This window comes from Strongyloides ratti (genome assembly GCF_001040885.1).
Source record: "Strongyloides ratti genome assembly S_ratti_ED321, chromosome : 2".
Taxonomy (NCBI): domain Eukaryota; kingdom Metazoa; phylum Nematoda; class Chromadorea; order Rhabditida; family Strongyloididae; genus Strongyloides; species Strongyloides ratti.
This window is the reverse complement of record NC_037308.1, coordinates 16,597,254-16,615,410: the sequence shown is the minus strand read 5'-3', so window position 1 is coordinate 16,615,410 and position 18,157 is coordinate 16,597,254. Positions and strand designations below refer to the sequence as shown.

The window sequence follows — 18,157 nt, the reverse complement described above, 5'->3', positions numbered from 1 at the left end:
TTATTGATATTAAAGCTTTAAATTTACACTATTGTACTCATCCGAATTGTCCATTTAAAAGAATTTGCTATAATTACGGATACCAAGACCCAGACAATTGTCATTTGTGTAAATGTATTGATGGATTTATGGGTGCACAATGTGAACAGTTTAAAAAAAGACAAAGAAAATGTTCTAAAGAATTAATACTTCCAGATCGTATGCCCAGATATTTTATATTACAGGGAAAAAAAAAATGTGTTATGCATTTTGTAGTAAACAGAACTAGTAAAATAAGATTTGTTATTATTAAAGTGCATATGCTTCCCAATACTTATCCAACTTGTCAATATGAAAACACTATAGAAGTAAAATATTGGATGGATAAATCTGTAACAGGAGCAAGATTTTGTCGTCAAACAGACAGTAAAATAATTTTATCACATAACAATCATATAATTTATCATTACAGAAGTACACAAGAAAACAATTTTGCTAAAATATATTATAGTGAAATATATTAATTCAATGTGAGAAAACAAAAAGGAGCTATAATAAAATATTATTGCTGGTAAAAACTTCAAAAGAATATTCTTTTTATAGTGATCCATTCGTAGATTATGCTTTTCAATATAAATTTGCTAATTAAAATTTGTATTAAAATTTCAAAAAGTAAAAAAAAGTAATGTTTTTAAATGAGCCACAGAAATTTATAGTATTAAGAAAAATATATAGTCATATGTATATGATTTTAACAGTTGTACTTTTAATTAGCAATATTAGTTATATAAATAAATATTGAACATTAATTTAAATTAATAAATCTCATTGAAGTACATATATAAAAAATTATATTTAAATAAAAAAAGAACAAATTAATATATAATTTATATTTAAATTAATAATTAAAAATAATTTTATTTTTAATAATTTAGAAGACTTTTCTTAATAATATTATTTATAAAAGTCAACATTAATATGTTATATGATAATCATTTTAAAATTTTTTTAAAATATTTATATAACAAAAGATATTAATTTTATAATATAATTAATTAAACAATTTTTAAAAAAAAAAAAATTAAAATAGTAATATTATATTATACCTTTTCTATACAATATCAAAAGTATTATTGATGTATATATAATAGGCAAAAAAAATTACAAAATCCACTTAACTTTTATGTTAATAAAGTTTAATCAAAAACAGTTAATTTAAAAATTAAAACATAAACTGATTATTAATTCAATTATTTTTTTATTTTTACAGCAGTAAAGAAAAAAAAGAAAAACTTTTAATAAATATTTAACGTGGCGTTTCTCAACTAACTTAACAAAAAAGTTATTTTTTAGTTTTAATTCTCTTAAGTTATTGCAAAATTTTGTAAAATTAATAAATATTATTATCACTTTTAATAAAATATTAAGAAAATGTTAAATTTAATATAATTATTTTTATATATTAAATGTAAAAACAATTATTATTTTATTAAATGTTATTTTTTTATCTTTGGAAGTTTTTTAAGTTTAATATAATATTTAATTTTAGTAAAAAAAATAATAAAAATATTCTTTTTTTATAAATTCAAAAAAATAAAAGAAAAAAACATAAAATTTTATTTGATTTAAAATATAAGTAGTATATGCCAATACCTTATTTAGTTGGTATAAATATTAATATATCAGTTGTTAAAAAATCAATTAACTTTTTTCAAAAAAAAACTTGTATTCAATATAAAAAATATCACACAATGGTATCAAAAGTTACTGGAATTAGATTCTGGAATAGACTTGATAGTAAAAGTAATATAAGGAAACATTTATAAAAAAAAGACAAAATATATGTTTAGGAAAGGGTTGTGATCATTCAGGACAAATTCAACATGAAATATTACATACAATAGGTTTTTATCATAAACATAGTAGAATAGATAGAGATAAAAATCTTAAAATTTATTATCAAAGTATTATTCCTTATCGTAAACAAAGTTTTGATCTTGTATTAAAAAATTATTCTAATACTTTTGGTGTTCCATAATGTTATGAATCTGTAATGCATTATGGTTTATATTATTTTACAATATTAGAGAAAAACCTATGAAAGCATTTAACACATTATATGATATGACACCAGGACCAAAATCATAAATGTCATATGCTGATATATAAATGTTAAATATTTATTATTGTGAAAATATATGTAAAAAAAATTATATAGTTTCACTATGGATATTAAAATCCCCAATAAATGTGGTATATGAAAATATATTGAAGGGTATAGTGAACGTCAATGTAAAATCATAACACCATCTACATCATATAGATACATTTAATCGCAATTTATAGTAAAAAATATTCCAATTAAATTTGAATTTTATGGAGCAAACAGTTGTACATTTCATTTTTTAGCAAATCATAATAATAGAATTTTAATTAAAATAATTTCAACAGCATTATACTCAAATTATGGTTCATTTTGTCTTTCAGAAAATAGTCTTGAAATAAAATTTTGGAAATATAAAATTGATACCGGAGCTTTATTTTGTATGTATAATTCAATTTTTACAATTATATCTCATATTTCTAATGTTATAATTCATTATAGAAATAACAATCTTCAAAATTGTGCTATAGTAATGTATAAATCTGTGTCAAAGTCATTTGATCCAACATGTAAAAATCCATTTTTTTTATTTAATTTTTTTTAAAAAAACAAAGAAATCAGAATAAACAAAGTAAGAGATTATCTAATTAATTAAGAAATTTGTTTTATGACAATTTTAAAATGTTAATCAAATCTTTTTAAAATTACATCAAAAATTAAAAATTACAAGTCGATTTATGTTTTACAAATATTATTTTAGTAATTATTTAAATAATTTAAAAAGGTATTTAAAATATAGTTTTTAACTTTTTAAAACTAAAAAATTATTATTAGGTCATTTGAAAAGTTTTGAGCCTAAAGCATTAGTCATTAAAAAATAAAACCAATATATAGCCTATCTTAAAGAAAAATTTTTTTTATCACTATAAAAGGAAACGCTAACTGATAAGACAATTTTTTTTATCAGTTATTAATATTTAAAACCATTCGATTTTTAAATATTTTCTACCATGAATAATGCGCGTGTTCATAAGTTTTTTAACTTCTTTATCAAAAATCTCAAGTTTGAGATACGAATTTTTGCCAAATCCACCTAATTCTTGAGATTTAGCTTCACCTGACTTTTTTTTGTTTTTTAGATTTGAAAAAAGTCTAAGTGGAAGACGATTTTCATCAATTGAAGAGCTTCAAAAGATCGTAGATGGCTATTTTGAAAGCTTTGAAAAAAATTGCTTTAAAAAGGGTATAGAAGCTATGGAATCTAAATGGAAAAAAAGCATTAAGCTTGAAGGGGATAACGTCGAATAATGGCGGTATTATTAGGAAAAAATATTAACTCCATCATAGTGAGGCTCAAAACTTTTCAAATGACCTAATATATTTTCAATGTATATCTTATTCTTATATATAGATGTTATTTTTTTATTAATATTGTAAGTGAAATCTTTTTTATCTTACGTATTATAAATATTATCAGTTTTCATATTTAAAAACTTATAATGAATTTTAAAACAAATGTTTTAGATACTGATAATGATTTATTTAAAAAAAATTCAAAAAAAAAATAAACATTGAAATTTTTTAACTTTTGGTTTCATCTATATATTTCACATAGGCTCAAACTTTGATTCGAGTACAATATTTCAAGCATTAAAATAAATTTAAATATTTTCTTGTTTTATAGTTACAATACATGTTAATAATATAAATTTGCCATTTTGATATTATAGCTAAAGTGAAATACTACAAAAACAAAAGAGATTCTGGAGGACGATTTTGTCTTAAAAATAATACTATTACGATTGCATCACATAATTATCATAAATGATTCACTATCAAAGTTCAATGTTTTCAAATTATGTTTCAATCAAATTTAAAGCAGTAGAAAAATCTTATTTTCAAAGACAATGTATCAGAAATGAATTTGCTAATAAATCATTTATCAAAAAGCAAAGATATGATTTAATAGTTTAAAACTTTTTTTTTCATTTATGGACTATTTTATTATATATTATTTAAAGGTGGATTTTTTTCAAGAAAAAATATTTTATTGATAATCTTAATGTTTTTTTAAAATCATTATTTAATACAGATTTTAACTAGTTACTATTGATAGAAAAAAAAAACTTATTTCTTACATTTAGCCTAAAAAAATTTTATTCAATTAATAATTTAAATAAATTATATTCCGTTATAATATGATATTAATTTATCTATATTATTTTTTTATAAAGTTTTATTCTATCATTTTTTATTTTTTACTAATACATATACTTAAAAATCTAAAATTTTTTAAATATATATTTTACAATAAACATTTTTTCAAAATTATATTTTTATTTAAAATAAAATATAATAAACATAAAATTGTTTATTAATATTTGATAAAATAAACAATGTTAAATAATTTTTCTTCTGTTGCTTAATTAATCTTTATCTTTTTTAATCTTTAATAAGATATTAAAATTTATCATCTTATTTATTTTTATAATTAATTCTTAAAGCTTTATATCTATTTATTAGTTAGAATTGTTTTCTAAAAACTAAAAAACATTGTACTCCATGCTTTTGATTATTAAAACAAAAATTATCTAACCTATAATGTATACTATTTTTAAACTTTTAAAGCTTTACTTTTTTTTTAAAAATAATTCATATAAAATATAGCTAGAATAAAAGTTTATTCCTACAATTAGATTTTTTATCAAGAGAAGAACATGATTATTTAACTTCTCCAATGTACATTCAAAAATTTTTTTATTTACTTAAATATAATTAATTTTAACATAATAGATTTTTTAAACATTATAAATTAATATTAGAAAGTTTATTTATTTAAACGCAAATTATTGATGTTTTAATAAGCTTTAACTTTATTTATTAAATATAAAAAAACAAATTTTAATTTATAATTTTTTTCAAAAACCACGTTTTAATGTTTAAATTATTTTTTTTTTAAATACTATATTAAATTTTTATTTTTGCAAACGATAAAATATATATTTATCTAAAAATTTTAAAAAATAAAACTTATATAATTATTTTCATAAAAAAATGTATAAAAACAATGAAAGCTTTTCAATTTTTTAAATAACCTATTTTTTGTATATGGCAAAAATAAAAAAATCTCTATGAATTCGAAAGTTGTCACAAAACATGCTTTTGTAAGTAAAAAATACCTTAATAATTAAAAAAATTTTCATTTAGTTTCTTTTAATTTTATTAAAAAATTATTTTACCATTGAAGAATATATAACAAAAAAGAATTTTAAAAGATCTGTAGACCAAATAAATAATTTCATATTTAATTTTTCAGAAACATTTTATTCAAAAATAAATAGTAGAAAAAAAAGAAAAATTGTATCAAATGAGCATGCTAAATGGTATTTACCAATAAATTATCATGTCAGTGAACCTTTAAACCCCTTTGTTATTAGAAAAGTAATAGAAACAATTGAAAAAGAAACATGTATTAAATTTCAATATCAAAAAAGTTTTGCTCCTTTTACAACGGGTATTATTTATTTATATACAGGAAATTGCTTAAGCTTTGTAGGAAACATACGTAGAGACAATTGGCAAGTTGTTGAAATTGGAAAAAGATGTGATTATGTTGGAGGAATTTTACATGAAACTTTACATGCATTAGGATTATATCATGAACAATGTCGATTTGATAGAGATTTTTTTGTAAAAATATATAAAGAAAACATGATGAAAAGTAATGTCCATGATTGTCAGAAATATAATGTAGATAGTGCTTTTCATTATCATTTATCATACGATTATGGATCAATAATGCAATATCCAGTAGATGCATTTTCTATAAATGGTAGAAAGACAATGGTACCAATTGATCCTTTATATGAAGGAACTATGGGACAAATGGAAAGACTTTCTTTTATTGATTCTAAAATTTTAAATTTGCACTATTGTTCACATATGTGTACATTTAAAAAACTTTGTTATAACTATGGATACCAAGACCCTCAAAATTGTCATATTTGTAGATGTATTGAAGGGTTTACTGGTCCTCTGTGTAAAGATTTTGAAAAAAAACGACCAAGGTGTGGTGCCCCAATATTATTTACTTTAAAAACAGTTAAATTTATGATTTTAAAAGGGAAAAAAAATTGTATTTATCATTTTATTTCAAAGCAAAAAAAAAAAATTTTACTTAATATTTTAAAATTATATATGTTTCCTAATTATCAACCAGCTTGTAAATATAATAATGTTGTAGAAATAAAATATTGGATGGATAAATCTGTAACAGGAGCAAGATTTTGCCTTCAACAATATAATAAAAAAATATTATCACATACTGATTCTATGATTTTGCATTACAGAAGTCTTCAAAATACAAACTTTGTTCAGTTGACTTACAGAGAATTAAACTAATGTAAAAATATCAAACAGAAATTAAAGTATATATTAATGTTGGTAAAACTATTTAAAGGAAATATATTTTATAGTACATGTTTGTAAATTGTAATGTAAAAAATGTAAATTTACTTATTACAACGTTTTTTCAAATTTTAAAAATGTAAAAACAATAAAGTTTTCAAATGTGTTACTAAAATCTATACTATTAATATAAATATATAAGCATATATGTATACGTTTTTAATATTTGTAATTTATATAAAAAATGACAATCACATGGAAAAAGTTTTACTTTATTTTAGTTTAGTTTAAAAATTATTTAAACAAATATATCAACAACTTTATATAAATAAAGATAAATTTGTATAATTATATACAAAAGTAAAATTTTTTTTGTCCATCTTATTAGTAATAAAACATGATTTTTAAAACAGCGTAAAACAAATAAAATTAAAATTATAATACTATTACAAAAAAAATTAAAGACTTCAACTCTCTTTTTTATATACCATTTTAAAGATTTACCAATGTTAGATGTATCTACTATACTAAAAAATATAAATTAACAGATAATTTTTATTTAAATTAGAAAAAAATATAATTTTTAATTGTTTAGAAGACGATTTTAAGTAATATTACTTATAAAAAGTTAACATTAACATGCTATATGATAATCATTTTATAAATTATTTAAACAACTTATTAAAAGAATTTTTATAACAAAAAATATAATTTTTAAAATATATTTAATTTAAAAATTTATAAAAAAAAATTTACAATGCAAAACTTTTTAAAATTATTAAACATTATTATCACTTTTAATAAAATATTAAGAAAGTGCTAAAATTAATATAATAATTTTATATATTAAATGTATAAAAAATTATTATTTTATTATATGTTATTATTTTTTTATTGAAAGTTTTGTAAGTGTTTTATAAATTTTAATTTTAGTAAAATAAAATAATTAAGAAATCTAATTTATATGTATTAAAATAATAAAAGAATAAAACATAAAATTTCATTTATTTTCAAATATGGATAGTATATGCCTATACCATATTTAATTGATATAAATATTAATATATCAGTTGTTGAAAAACCAATTTACCTTATTCAAAAAGAAAAATGTATTCAATTTAAAAAATACTATACAATGGTATCAGATGTTATTGGAATAAGATTCTGGTATGAACCTGATTGTAGAAGTATTATAAGAAAAAAATTAAAAAAAAAAGACAAAATATAAGTTTAGAAAAGGATTGTGATCATTTAGGACAAATTCAACATGAAATATTACATACATTTGGTTTTTATCATGAACATAGTAGAATAAATAGAGATAAATATCTTAAAATTTATTATTAAAATATTATTTCTTCTCGTAAACAAAGTTTTGATATTGAATCAAAAAAAGATTCAAATACTTTTGGTGTTCCATATGATTATGGATTTGTAATGCATTATGGTTTATATTATTTTACAAAAAATATAGAAAAAATTAAGAGACCATTTGACACATTATATGATATGACACTAGGTTTAAAATTATAAATGTCAAATGCTGATATAAAGATGTTAAATATTTATTATTGTAAAAATATGTGTAAAAAAAATTATATAGTTTCACTATGGATATCAAAATCCAAGTAACTGTGGTATATGTAAATATATTGAAGAGTATAGTGAACCTCAATGTAAAATCATAACACCACCATTATAAAGATACATTCAATAACAATTCGTAGTAAAAAATACCCCTAATAAATTTGAATTTTATGGAGCAAACAGTTGTACATTTCATTTTTTAGCAAATCATAATAATAGAATTTTAATTAAAATAATTTCAACAGCATTATACTCAAATTATGGTTCATTTTGTCTTTCAGAAAAATAGTCTTGAAATAAAATTTTGGAAATATAAAATTGATACTGGAGCTTTATTTTGTATGTATAATTCAATTATTACAATTATATCTCATATTTCTAATGTTATAATTCATTATAGAAATAACAATCTTCAGAATTGTGCTATAGTAATGTATAAATCTGTGTCAAAGTCATTTGATCCAACATGTAAAAATCCATTTTTTTTATTTAATTTTTTTTAAAAAAACAAAGAAATCAGAATAAACAAAGTAAGAGATTATCTAATTAATTAAGAAATTTGTTTTATGACAATTTTAAATTGATAATAAAAATTTTTGAAATTACATCAGAAATTAAAAATTACAAGATGATTTAAGTTTTACAAATATTATTTTAGTAATTATTTAAATAATTTGAAAAAGTATTTAAAATATAGTTTTAATTTTTTATAAAACTATAAAATTAATATGTTTTCAAAGTATATTTTATTATTATTAATAGATGTTAAATTTTTATTAATATTGTAAGTGCAATCTTTTTACTTTTTCGTATTATAAATGTTATCAGTTTTCTTAATCAAATATTTATAATAAATTTAAAAAAAAATGTTTTAGATACTGATGATGACGTAATTTATAGATTTAAAAGGAACATGTTCGGTGATATTTTTAAACTTTCGGTTTCTTCTATACACTTCACATAAACTAAAGCTTTAATTAGAGTATCATATTTTTAGCATTAAAAAAAATTCAAATAATTTCTTGTTTAAGAGTTACCATGCATATTAATAATATGAGTTTATCACATTGATAATAATGCTGAAATGAGATATTACAAAAAAAAATGTTTCTGGAGCACGGTGTTGACTTAAGGATAGCGATATTACTATTGAATATCATAATTATCATATAAAGATTCACTATCAAAGTTTATTGTTTTCAAATTATGTTTCAATCAAATTTAAAGCAGTAGAAAAATCTTATTTTCAAAGACAATGTATCAGAAATGCATTTGCTAGTAAATCATTTTTCAAAAAGCAAAGATATGATTTAATAATTTAAAACTTTTTTTTCTAATTTTAGAATGTTTTTTATATATTTTTTAAAAGTAGATTTTTTACAAGAAAATAAATTTTATTAATAATCTTAATGTTTTTTTAATTTCATTATTTAATACAGATTTTAACTAGTTATTATTGATAGAAAGAAATAAACTTAATTTTTACATTGAGCCTAAAAAAATTTTATTCAATTAATAATTTAAATAATTTGTATTCAGTTATAATAAAATATTTTCTTATCTAATTTATTTATTTTATAAAGTTTTATTCCATCATATTTTATTTTATACTAATATATATATTTATAAATTTAACATTTTTTAAATATATAATTAACAATAAATATTTTTTTAACAATATATTAATTTTAAAAATAAAAATATATAAACAAAAAACTTTGTATAAATAAATAATAAAATAAACAATGATAAATAGTTGTTTTTTTCTGCTGTTTAATTCATCATTATTTTTTCTAAACTTTAATGAAACATCAAAATTTTTCATTTTATTTATTTTTATAATTAATTCTTAAAGCTTTATATCTATTTATTAGTAAGAATTATTTTCTAAAGACTAAAAAACATTGTACTTCATGTTTTAAATTATTAAAAGAAAAATTAACTAAACTATAACATATACCATTTTTAAACTTTTAAAACTTTACTTTTTTTTTAAAAATAATTCATATAAAATATAGCTAGAATAAAAGTTTATTCCTACAATTAGATTTTTTATCAAAAATAGGACATGATTATTTTACTTCTTCAATGTATATTTCATAATTATTCTATTTACTTAATTATAATTTACTTTTACATAATAGATATTTTAAATATTATACATTACTATTGAATGTTTTTTTTTATTTTAATGTAAATTATTAACATTTTAATATACCTAAACTTTATTTATAAATTATAAAAAAAACAACTTGTTATATATGATACAATAATTAATAAAATTTTTTATTTAAATTAAAACAAACAATAAAATATATATTTACATAAAAATTTTTCAAAAAATAAAACTTATATAATTATTTTCATAAAAAAATGTATAAAAACAATGAGACTTTTTAAATTTTTCTCCAATCTATTTCCTGTATATGACAAAAAAAAATTACTGTAAATTCGAAAATTGTCATGATATATATTTTTGTAAGTAAAAAATAACTTAATAATTAAAAATAAATTTTATTTAGTTTTTTATAATTTTATTAAATAATTATTTTACCATTGAAGAATATATAACAAAAAAGAATTTTAAAAGATCTGTAGACAAAATAAATAATTTTCCTATAAATTTTCCAGAAATATCTGATTCAAAAATAAATAGTAGAAAAAAAAGAAAAATTATAACAACTACAAATTCTAAATGGCCATTAATAATATATTATTACTTCAAGCCACCTATAAATTCTATAGCCATTCATAATGTATTTAAAATTATTGAAAAAGAAACATGTTTGAAATTTCGAAAAAGAAAATCACTTTTATTTCTTTTACCAGGAATTCACTATAAATATACCGGAAATTGTTCAAGTGCAATAGGAAACATCCATAAAAACGTATGGCAAGATATAGAAATTGGACCAAGATGTAATAATTTTGAAGGAATTTTACATGAAACTTTACATGCATTAGGATTATATCATGAACAATGTCGATTTGATAGAGATTTTTTTGTACAAATATATAAACAATACATGTTAAAAAATGAGACTGCAAGTTGTAAAAAACATACTGCAAATGAAGGTTTTCATTATCATTTATCATATGATTATGGATCAATAATGCATGGTGCTGTAAATGCATTTGCTATAGGTAATAAAAAAACAATTATACCAACTGATACTTTTTATGAAGGAACTATGGGACAAACTCAAAGACTTTCTTTTATTGATATTAAAGCTTTAAATTTACACTATTGTGCTCATCCTAATTGTCCATTTCAAAGACGTTGTTATAATTACGGATACCAAGATCCTCACCATTGTCATTTATGTAAATGTATTGATGGATTTATTGGTTCACAATGTGAGCAGTTTCATAAAAGACAAAGAAATTGTTGGAGAACATTTATACTTCCAGATCGTATGCCTAGATTATTTATATATAAAGGAATAAGAAAATGTATAATACATTTTATAGTTAATAAAACTAGTAGAATTAAATTTAATATTGTAAATGTCCATATGTTTCCCAACACTTATCCAACATGTCAATATGAAAACACTATAGAAGTAAAATATTGGATGGATAAATCTGTAACAGGAGCAAGATTTTGTCGTCAAACAGAAAATAAGATAATTTTATCACATAACAATCATATAATTTTTCATTTCAGAAGTACACAAAGAAACAATTTTGTTAGATTATATTATAATGAAATATTTTAATTTAATATGAGAAACAAAAAAAAGCTATAATAAAGTATTATTGCTAGTAAAAACTTCAAAAGAATATTTTTTTTAGTGATTCGTTCNGATTTTAACAGTTGTACTTTTAATTAGTAATATTAATTATATAATTAAATAATCAACATTCATTAAATTAATAAATTTCATTTAAGTAAATATTTAAAAAATTATAATTGAATAATAAATGAATAAATCACTAAATAATTTTATTTTTAATTATTTAGAAAACTTTTCTAAATAATATTACTTATAAAAAGTTAACATTAACATGCTACATGATAATCATTTTAAAATTTATTTAAATAACTTTTTAAAAATATTTATATAACAAAAAATATAAATTTTATAATATATTTAATTAAACAATTTTTTTAAAAAAAAATTTATAATGCAAAATTTTGTAAAATTAATAAATATTATTTTCACTTTCAATAAAATTTTGAGAAAGTGTTAAATTTTATATTATCATTTTATATATTAAATGTATAAAAAAATTATTATTTTTTGTATGTTATTATTTTTACTTTTGGACGTTTTGTAAGTGTAATACAAATTTTATTTTATTAAAAAAATAATAAAGATATCTAATTTTTATGAATAAAAAAATAAAAGAATAAAACGTAAAATTTCATTTGATTTAAAATATAAATGGCATATGCCTATACCTTATTTTATTGATATAAATGTTAATATATCAGCTGTTGAAAAATCAATAAACTTTATTCAAAAAGAAACTTGTATTCAATTTAAAAAATATCATGCAATGGTATCAGAAGTTGTTGGAATTAGATTCTGGTATGGACCATATTGTAGTAGTAATGTTTAAAAAAAGTTTGAAAAAAAGACAAAATATAAGTTTAGGAAAGGGTTGTGATCATTCAGGACAAATTCAGCATGAAATATTACATACATTAGGTTTTTATCATGAACATAGTAATATAGATAGAGATAAATATCTTAAAATTTATTATCAAAATATTATTTCATCTCGTAAACAAAGTTTTGATATTGTATCAAAAAAAGATTCAAATACTTTTGGTGTTCCAAATGATTATGGATCTGTGATGCATTATGGCTTATATTATTTTACAAAAAATAGAGGGAAAACTATGAAACCATTTGACTCATTGTATGATATGACACCAGGATCATAATCAAAAATATGAAATATTTATTATTGTGAAAATATATGTAGAAAAAAAATTATTTGTTTTCATTATGGATATTAAAATCCCAATAATTGTGGTATATGTAAATGTATTGAAGGCTATAGTGGACCTCAATGTAAAATCATATCACCACCATCATATAGATACATTCAATTACAATTTATAGCAAAAAATACCCCAACTAAATTTGATTTTATAGAGCATACAGTTGTACATTTCTTTTCAAATCATAATAGAAGAATTTTGATTGAAATAATTTCAACAGCACTATATCCAAATCATGGTTCATTTTGTCTTTAAAAAAATAGTCTCGAATTTAAATTTTGGAAAGACAAAAATTATACTGGAGCTTTATTTTGTATGTATAATTCAAATATTACAATTATATCTCATAGTTCTAGTGTTATAATTCATTATAGAAGTAACAATCCTCAAAATCGTGTTATATTAATGTATAAATCTGTGAAAAAGTCATTTGATCCAACATATAAAAATCCATTTTTTTTATTTTATTAATTTAAAAAACAAAGAAATTAGAATGAACAAAGAAGGAGATTATCTATTTAATTAAGAATTTTGTTTTTTGATAATTTTAAATTGTTAATAAAAACTTTTTAAAATTACATTAAAAATTAAAAATTACAAGATGATTTATGTTTTACAAATAATATTTTAGTAATTATTTAAATAATTTAAAAAAGTATTTAAAATATAGTTTTTATTTTTTATAATACTAAAAAATTAGTATGTTTTTAAAGTATTTTTTATTGTTTTTAATATATGTTATTTTTTTAAATATTGTAAGTGAAATCTGTCTTTTTTTTTAGTTTTTTAAATATTATCAGTTTTCTTATTCAAACTCTTTAAATGAATTTAAAAAAGTTAGAAGTGTTTCAGATACTGATGATAATTATTTTATAAATCCAAAAGAAAAATGTATTTTAAAATTTTTAAACTTTTGGTTTTATTTATATACTTTACATAAGCTCAAACTCTAATTATAGTACCATATTTTTATCATTAAAAGAAATTGAAATATTTTCTTGTTTAAAAGTTACAATGCATGTTAATAATTTGAATTTGTCATATTGATAATATGGCTGAAGTGAAATACTACAAAAACAAAAGAGATTCTGGAGCACGATTTTGTCTTAAGAATAATACTATTACGTTTGCATCACATAATTATCATATAATGATTCATTATCAAATTTCATTGTTTTAAAACTATGTTTCATTCGCATTAAAGGCAGTAGAAAAATCTTTTTTTTAAAGACAATGAATCAGAAATGCATTTAGTAATCAATCATTTTTCAAAAGACAAATTATGATTAATAGATTTAAATTCTTTTTTTCACTTATAGACTATTTATTATATATTTTTTTAAGTGGATTTTTTTTAAGAAAAAATATTTTATTGATAATCTTAATGTTTTTTTATAATCATTATTTAATACAAATTTAACTAGTTATTATTGATAGAAAGAAATAAACTTATTTTTTACATTGAGCCTAAAAAAATTTTATTCAATTAATAATTTAAATAATTTATATTCAGTTAAAATAAAATATTTATTTATCCAATTTATTTATTTTATAAAGTTTTATTCCATCATTTTTTATTTTATACTAATATATATATTTATAAATTTAAAATTTTTTAAATATATAATTAACAATAAACATTTTTTCAACAATATATTAATTTTAAAAATAAAAATTTATAAACAAAAAATTTTGTATAAATAAATAATAAAATAAACAATGATAAAAAGTTGTTTTTTCTGCTGTTTAATTCAATAATATTTTTTCTAAACTTTGATGAAACATCAAATTTTTTCTTTTTTTTTATTTTTTATTATTAATTCAAAACAGTTTGTATCTTTTTATTAGTTAGAATTGTTTTCTAAGAAGTAAAAAACATTGTACTCCATGCTTATTATTATTAAAACAAAAAGTATCATAATATAATGTATTCTATTTTTAAACTTTGAAAACATTACTTTTTTTAAAAATAACTTATATATAATAATGCTAGAATAAAAGTTTATTCCTGCAATTAGATTTTTTATCAAGAATAGAACAAGAATATTTAACTTCTCCAATGTATATTTCATAATTATTCTATTTACTTAATTATAATTCACTTTTACATAATAGATATTTTAAATATTATACATTACTATTGAATGTTTTATTTATTTTAATGTAAATTATTAACATTTCAATATACTTAAACTTTATTTATTAATTATAAAAAAAACAACTTGTTATATCTGATATAATAATTAATAAAATTTTTTAATTCAATTAAAACAAACAATAGAATATATATTTACATAAAAAATTTTCAAAAAATAAAACTTATATAATTATTTTCATAAAAAAATGTATAAAAGCAATGAGACTTTTTAAATTTTTCTCCAATCTATTTCCTGTATGTGACAAAAAAATATTACTGTAAATTCGAAAATTGTCATGATATATATTTTTGTAAGTAAAAAATAACTTAATAATTAAAAATAAATTTTATTTAGTTTTTTATAATTTTATTAAATAATTATTTTACCATTGAAGAATATATAACAAAAAAGAATTTTAAAAGATCTGTAGACAAAATAAATAATTTTCCTATAAATTTTCCAGAAATATCTGATTCAAAAATAAATAGTAGAAAAAAAAGAAAAATTATAACAACTACAAATTCTAAATGGCCATTAACAATATATTATTACTACAGGTCACCTATAAATTCTGATGCCATTAAAAATGTAGTAAAAATTATTGAAAAAAAGACATGTTTGAAATTTCGAAAAAGAAAATCTATTTTATTTTTTTTACCAGGAATTCGTTATATATATACAGGAAATTGTTCAAGTGCAATAGGAAACATCCATAAAAACGTATGGCAAGATATAAAAATTGGACAAAGATGTAATAATTTTGAAGGAATTTTACATGAAACTTTACATGCATTAGGATTATATCATGAACAATGTCGATTTGATAGAGATTTTTTTGTACAAATATATAAAGAAAATATGTTACAATATGAGACTGCAAGTTGTAAAAAACATACTGCATATGAAGCTTTTCATTATCATTTATCATATGATTATGGATCAATAATGCATGGTGCTGTAAATGCATTTGCTATAGGTAATTTAAAAACAATAATACCAACTGATCCTTTATATGAAGGAACTATGGGACAAACTCAAAGACTTTCTTTTAATGATGTTAAAGTTTTAAATTTACACTATTGTACTCATCCGAATTGTCCATTTAAAAGACTTTGTTATAATTACGGATACCAAGATCCTCACCATTGTCATTTATGTAAATGTATTGAAGGATTTATTGGTTCACAATGTGAGCAGTTCAAAAAGAGACAAAAAAATTGTTGGAGAACATTAATACTTCCAGATCATAAGCCTAGAATATTTTTAATGGAAGGAGTAAAAAAATGTGTTATACATTTTGTAGTAAACAAAACTAGTAGAATTAAATTTTATATTGCAAATGTGCATATGTTTCCCAATACTTATCCAACTTGTCAATATGAAAACACAATAGAAGTAAAATATTGGATGGATAAATCTGTAACAGGTGCAAGATTTTGTCGTCAAACAGAAAATAAGTTAATTATATCACATAACAATCATATAATTTTTCATTACAGAAGTACACAAAAAAACAATATTGTTAGATTATATTATAATGAAATATTTTAATTTAATATGAGAAACAAAAAAAAGCTATAATAAAGTATTATTGTTAGTAAAAACTTCAAAAGAATATTTTTTTTATAGTAGTCCGTTTTTAGATTATACTTTTAAATGCAGATTTGCTAATTAAAATTTGTATTAAAATTTCAAAAAGTAACAAAAAAGTTTTTAAGTGAACTAAAAAAATTTATACTATTAAGAAAAATATATAGCCATGTGTAAATGAATTTAACAGGTGTACTTTTTAATTGTAATAATAATTATATAATTAAATATTGAACATTCATTAAATTAATAAATCTCATTTAAGTACATATATGAAAAATTTTATTTAAATACTAAAAAGAACAAATCAATATATAATTTATATTTAAATTAATAATAAAAAATTTATTTTATTTTAAATTATTTAAAAAACCTTTCTTAATAATATTACTTTTAAAAAGTGAACATTAATATGTTATATGATAATCATTTAAAAATTTTTATATAACAAGAGATATTAATTTTATAATATAATTAATTAAACAAATTTTTTTAAAAAAAATTAAAATTGTTATATTATATTATAATATTTATATATTATAATAAACGTATTACTGATGTTCACATGTTAGCCAAAAAAAAAGTCAAGAAATCCACATAACTTTTTATTATTAAAATTTGATCAAAAACAATTAATTCAAAAAATAAGACATAAACTGATTATCAGTTTGATTATTATTTTTTATTTTAACAGCAGTAAAGAATAAAAAGAAAAACTGTTAACAACTATTTAATGTAGCGTTTCTCATATAACTTAACAAAAAAGTTTTATTTTATATTTAATTCTATTAAGTAATTGCAAAATTTTTTAAAATTAATAAACATTTTTATCATTTTTAATAAAATATTGAGAAAGTACTAAATTTATTTTTTTAATTTTATATATAAACTGTATAAAAAAATTATTATTTTTTGTATGTTATTATTTTTACTTTTGGACGTTTTGTAAGTGTAATACAAATTTTATTTTATTAAAAAAATAATAAAGATATCTAATTTTTATGAATTAAAAAATAAAAGAATAAAACGTAAAATTTCATTTGATTTAAAATATAAATGGCATATGCCTATACCTTATTTTATTGATATAAATGTTAATATATCAGCTGTTGAAAAATCAATAAACTTTATTCAAAAAGAAACTTGTATTCAATTTAAAAAATATCATGCAATGGTATCAGAAGTTGTTGGAATTAGATTCTGGTATGGACCAGATTGTAGTAGTAATGTAGGGAAAAAATTTAGAAAGAAATGGCAAAATATAAGTTTAGGAAAGGGTTGTGATCATTCAGGACAAATTCAGCATGAAATATTACATACATTAGGTTTTTATCATGAACATAGTAGAATAGATAGAGATAAATATCTTAAAATTTTTTATCAAAATATTATTCCTTC

The 18,157-nt window shown here is 18.7% G+C and overlaps 5 protein-coding genes across 5 annotated transcripts in view; all 5 read left to right on the top strand.

Moving 5' to 3' along the window:
- Positions 1-5: 5 nt before the first annotated feature.
- SRAE_2000524900 (CUB domain-containing protein) lies at positions 6-503 on the top strand (the record flags this gene model as incomplete). The annotated part of the gene is made up of 1 exon (XM_024644241.1): positions 6-503. A coding segment is annotated over one exon (498 nt), but the record flags the coding sequence as incomplete, so codon positions are not given.
- A 4,711-nt stretch (positions 504-5,214) lies between these two features.
- SRAE_2000524800 (Astacin-like metalloendopeptidase) lies at positions 5,215-6,484 on the top strand (the record flags this gene model as incomplete). Its single annotated transcript, XM_024644239.1, has 2 exons — positions 5,215-5,247; positions 5,291-6,484. 2 exons carry the CDS (start codon positions 5,215-5,217, stop codon positions 6,482-6,484), a joined length of 1,227 nt encoding a protein of 408 aa, XP_024509819.1.
- A 4,056-nt stretch (positions 6,485-10,540) lies between these two features.
- SRAE_2000524710 (Astacin-like metalloendopeptidase) lies at positions 10,541-11,796 on the top strand (the record flags this gene model as incomplete). The annotated part of the gene is made up of 2 exons (XM_024644238.1): positions 10,541-10,555; positions 10,600-11,796. The coding sequence occupies 2 exons, from the start codon at positions 10,541-10,543 to the stop codon at positions 11,794-11,796; spliced, it is 1,212 nt and encodes a 403-aa protein (XP_024509818.1).
- A 3,668-nt stretch (positions 11,797-15,464) lies between these two features.
- On the top strand, positions 15,465-16,720 carry SRAE_2000524610 (Astacin-like metalloendopeptidase; the record flags this gene model as incomplete). Its single annotated transcript, XM_024644237.1, has 2 exons — positions 15,465-15,479; positions 15,524-16,720. 2 exons carry the CDS (start codon positions 15,465-15,467, stop codon positions 16,718-16,720), a joined length of 1,212 nt encoding a protein of 403 aa, XP_024510893.1.
- Positions 16,721-17,822: 1,102 nt separating this feature from the next.
- SRAE_2000524500 (Astacin-like metalloendopeptidase) overlaps positions 17,823-18,157 on the top strand; it is a gene marked incomplete at both ends in the record, with an annotated part of 354 nt that continues 19 nt past the window's right edge. Inside the window, one exon of the mRNA XM_024644236.1 lies at positions 17,823-18,157. This exon is cut by the window's right edge and continues 19 nt beyond it. Coding sequence (XP_024509817.1) covers positions 17,823-18,157 — 335 coding nt within the window.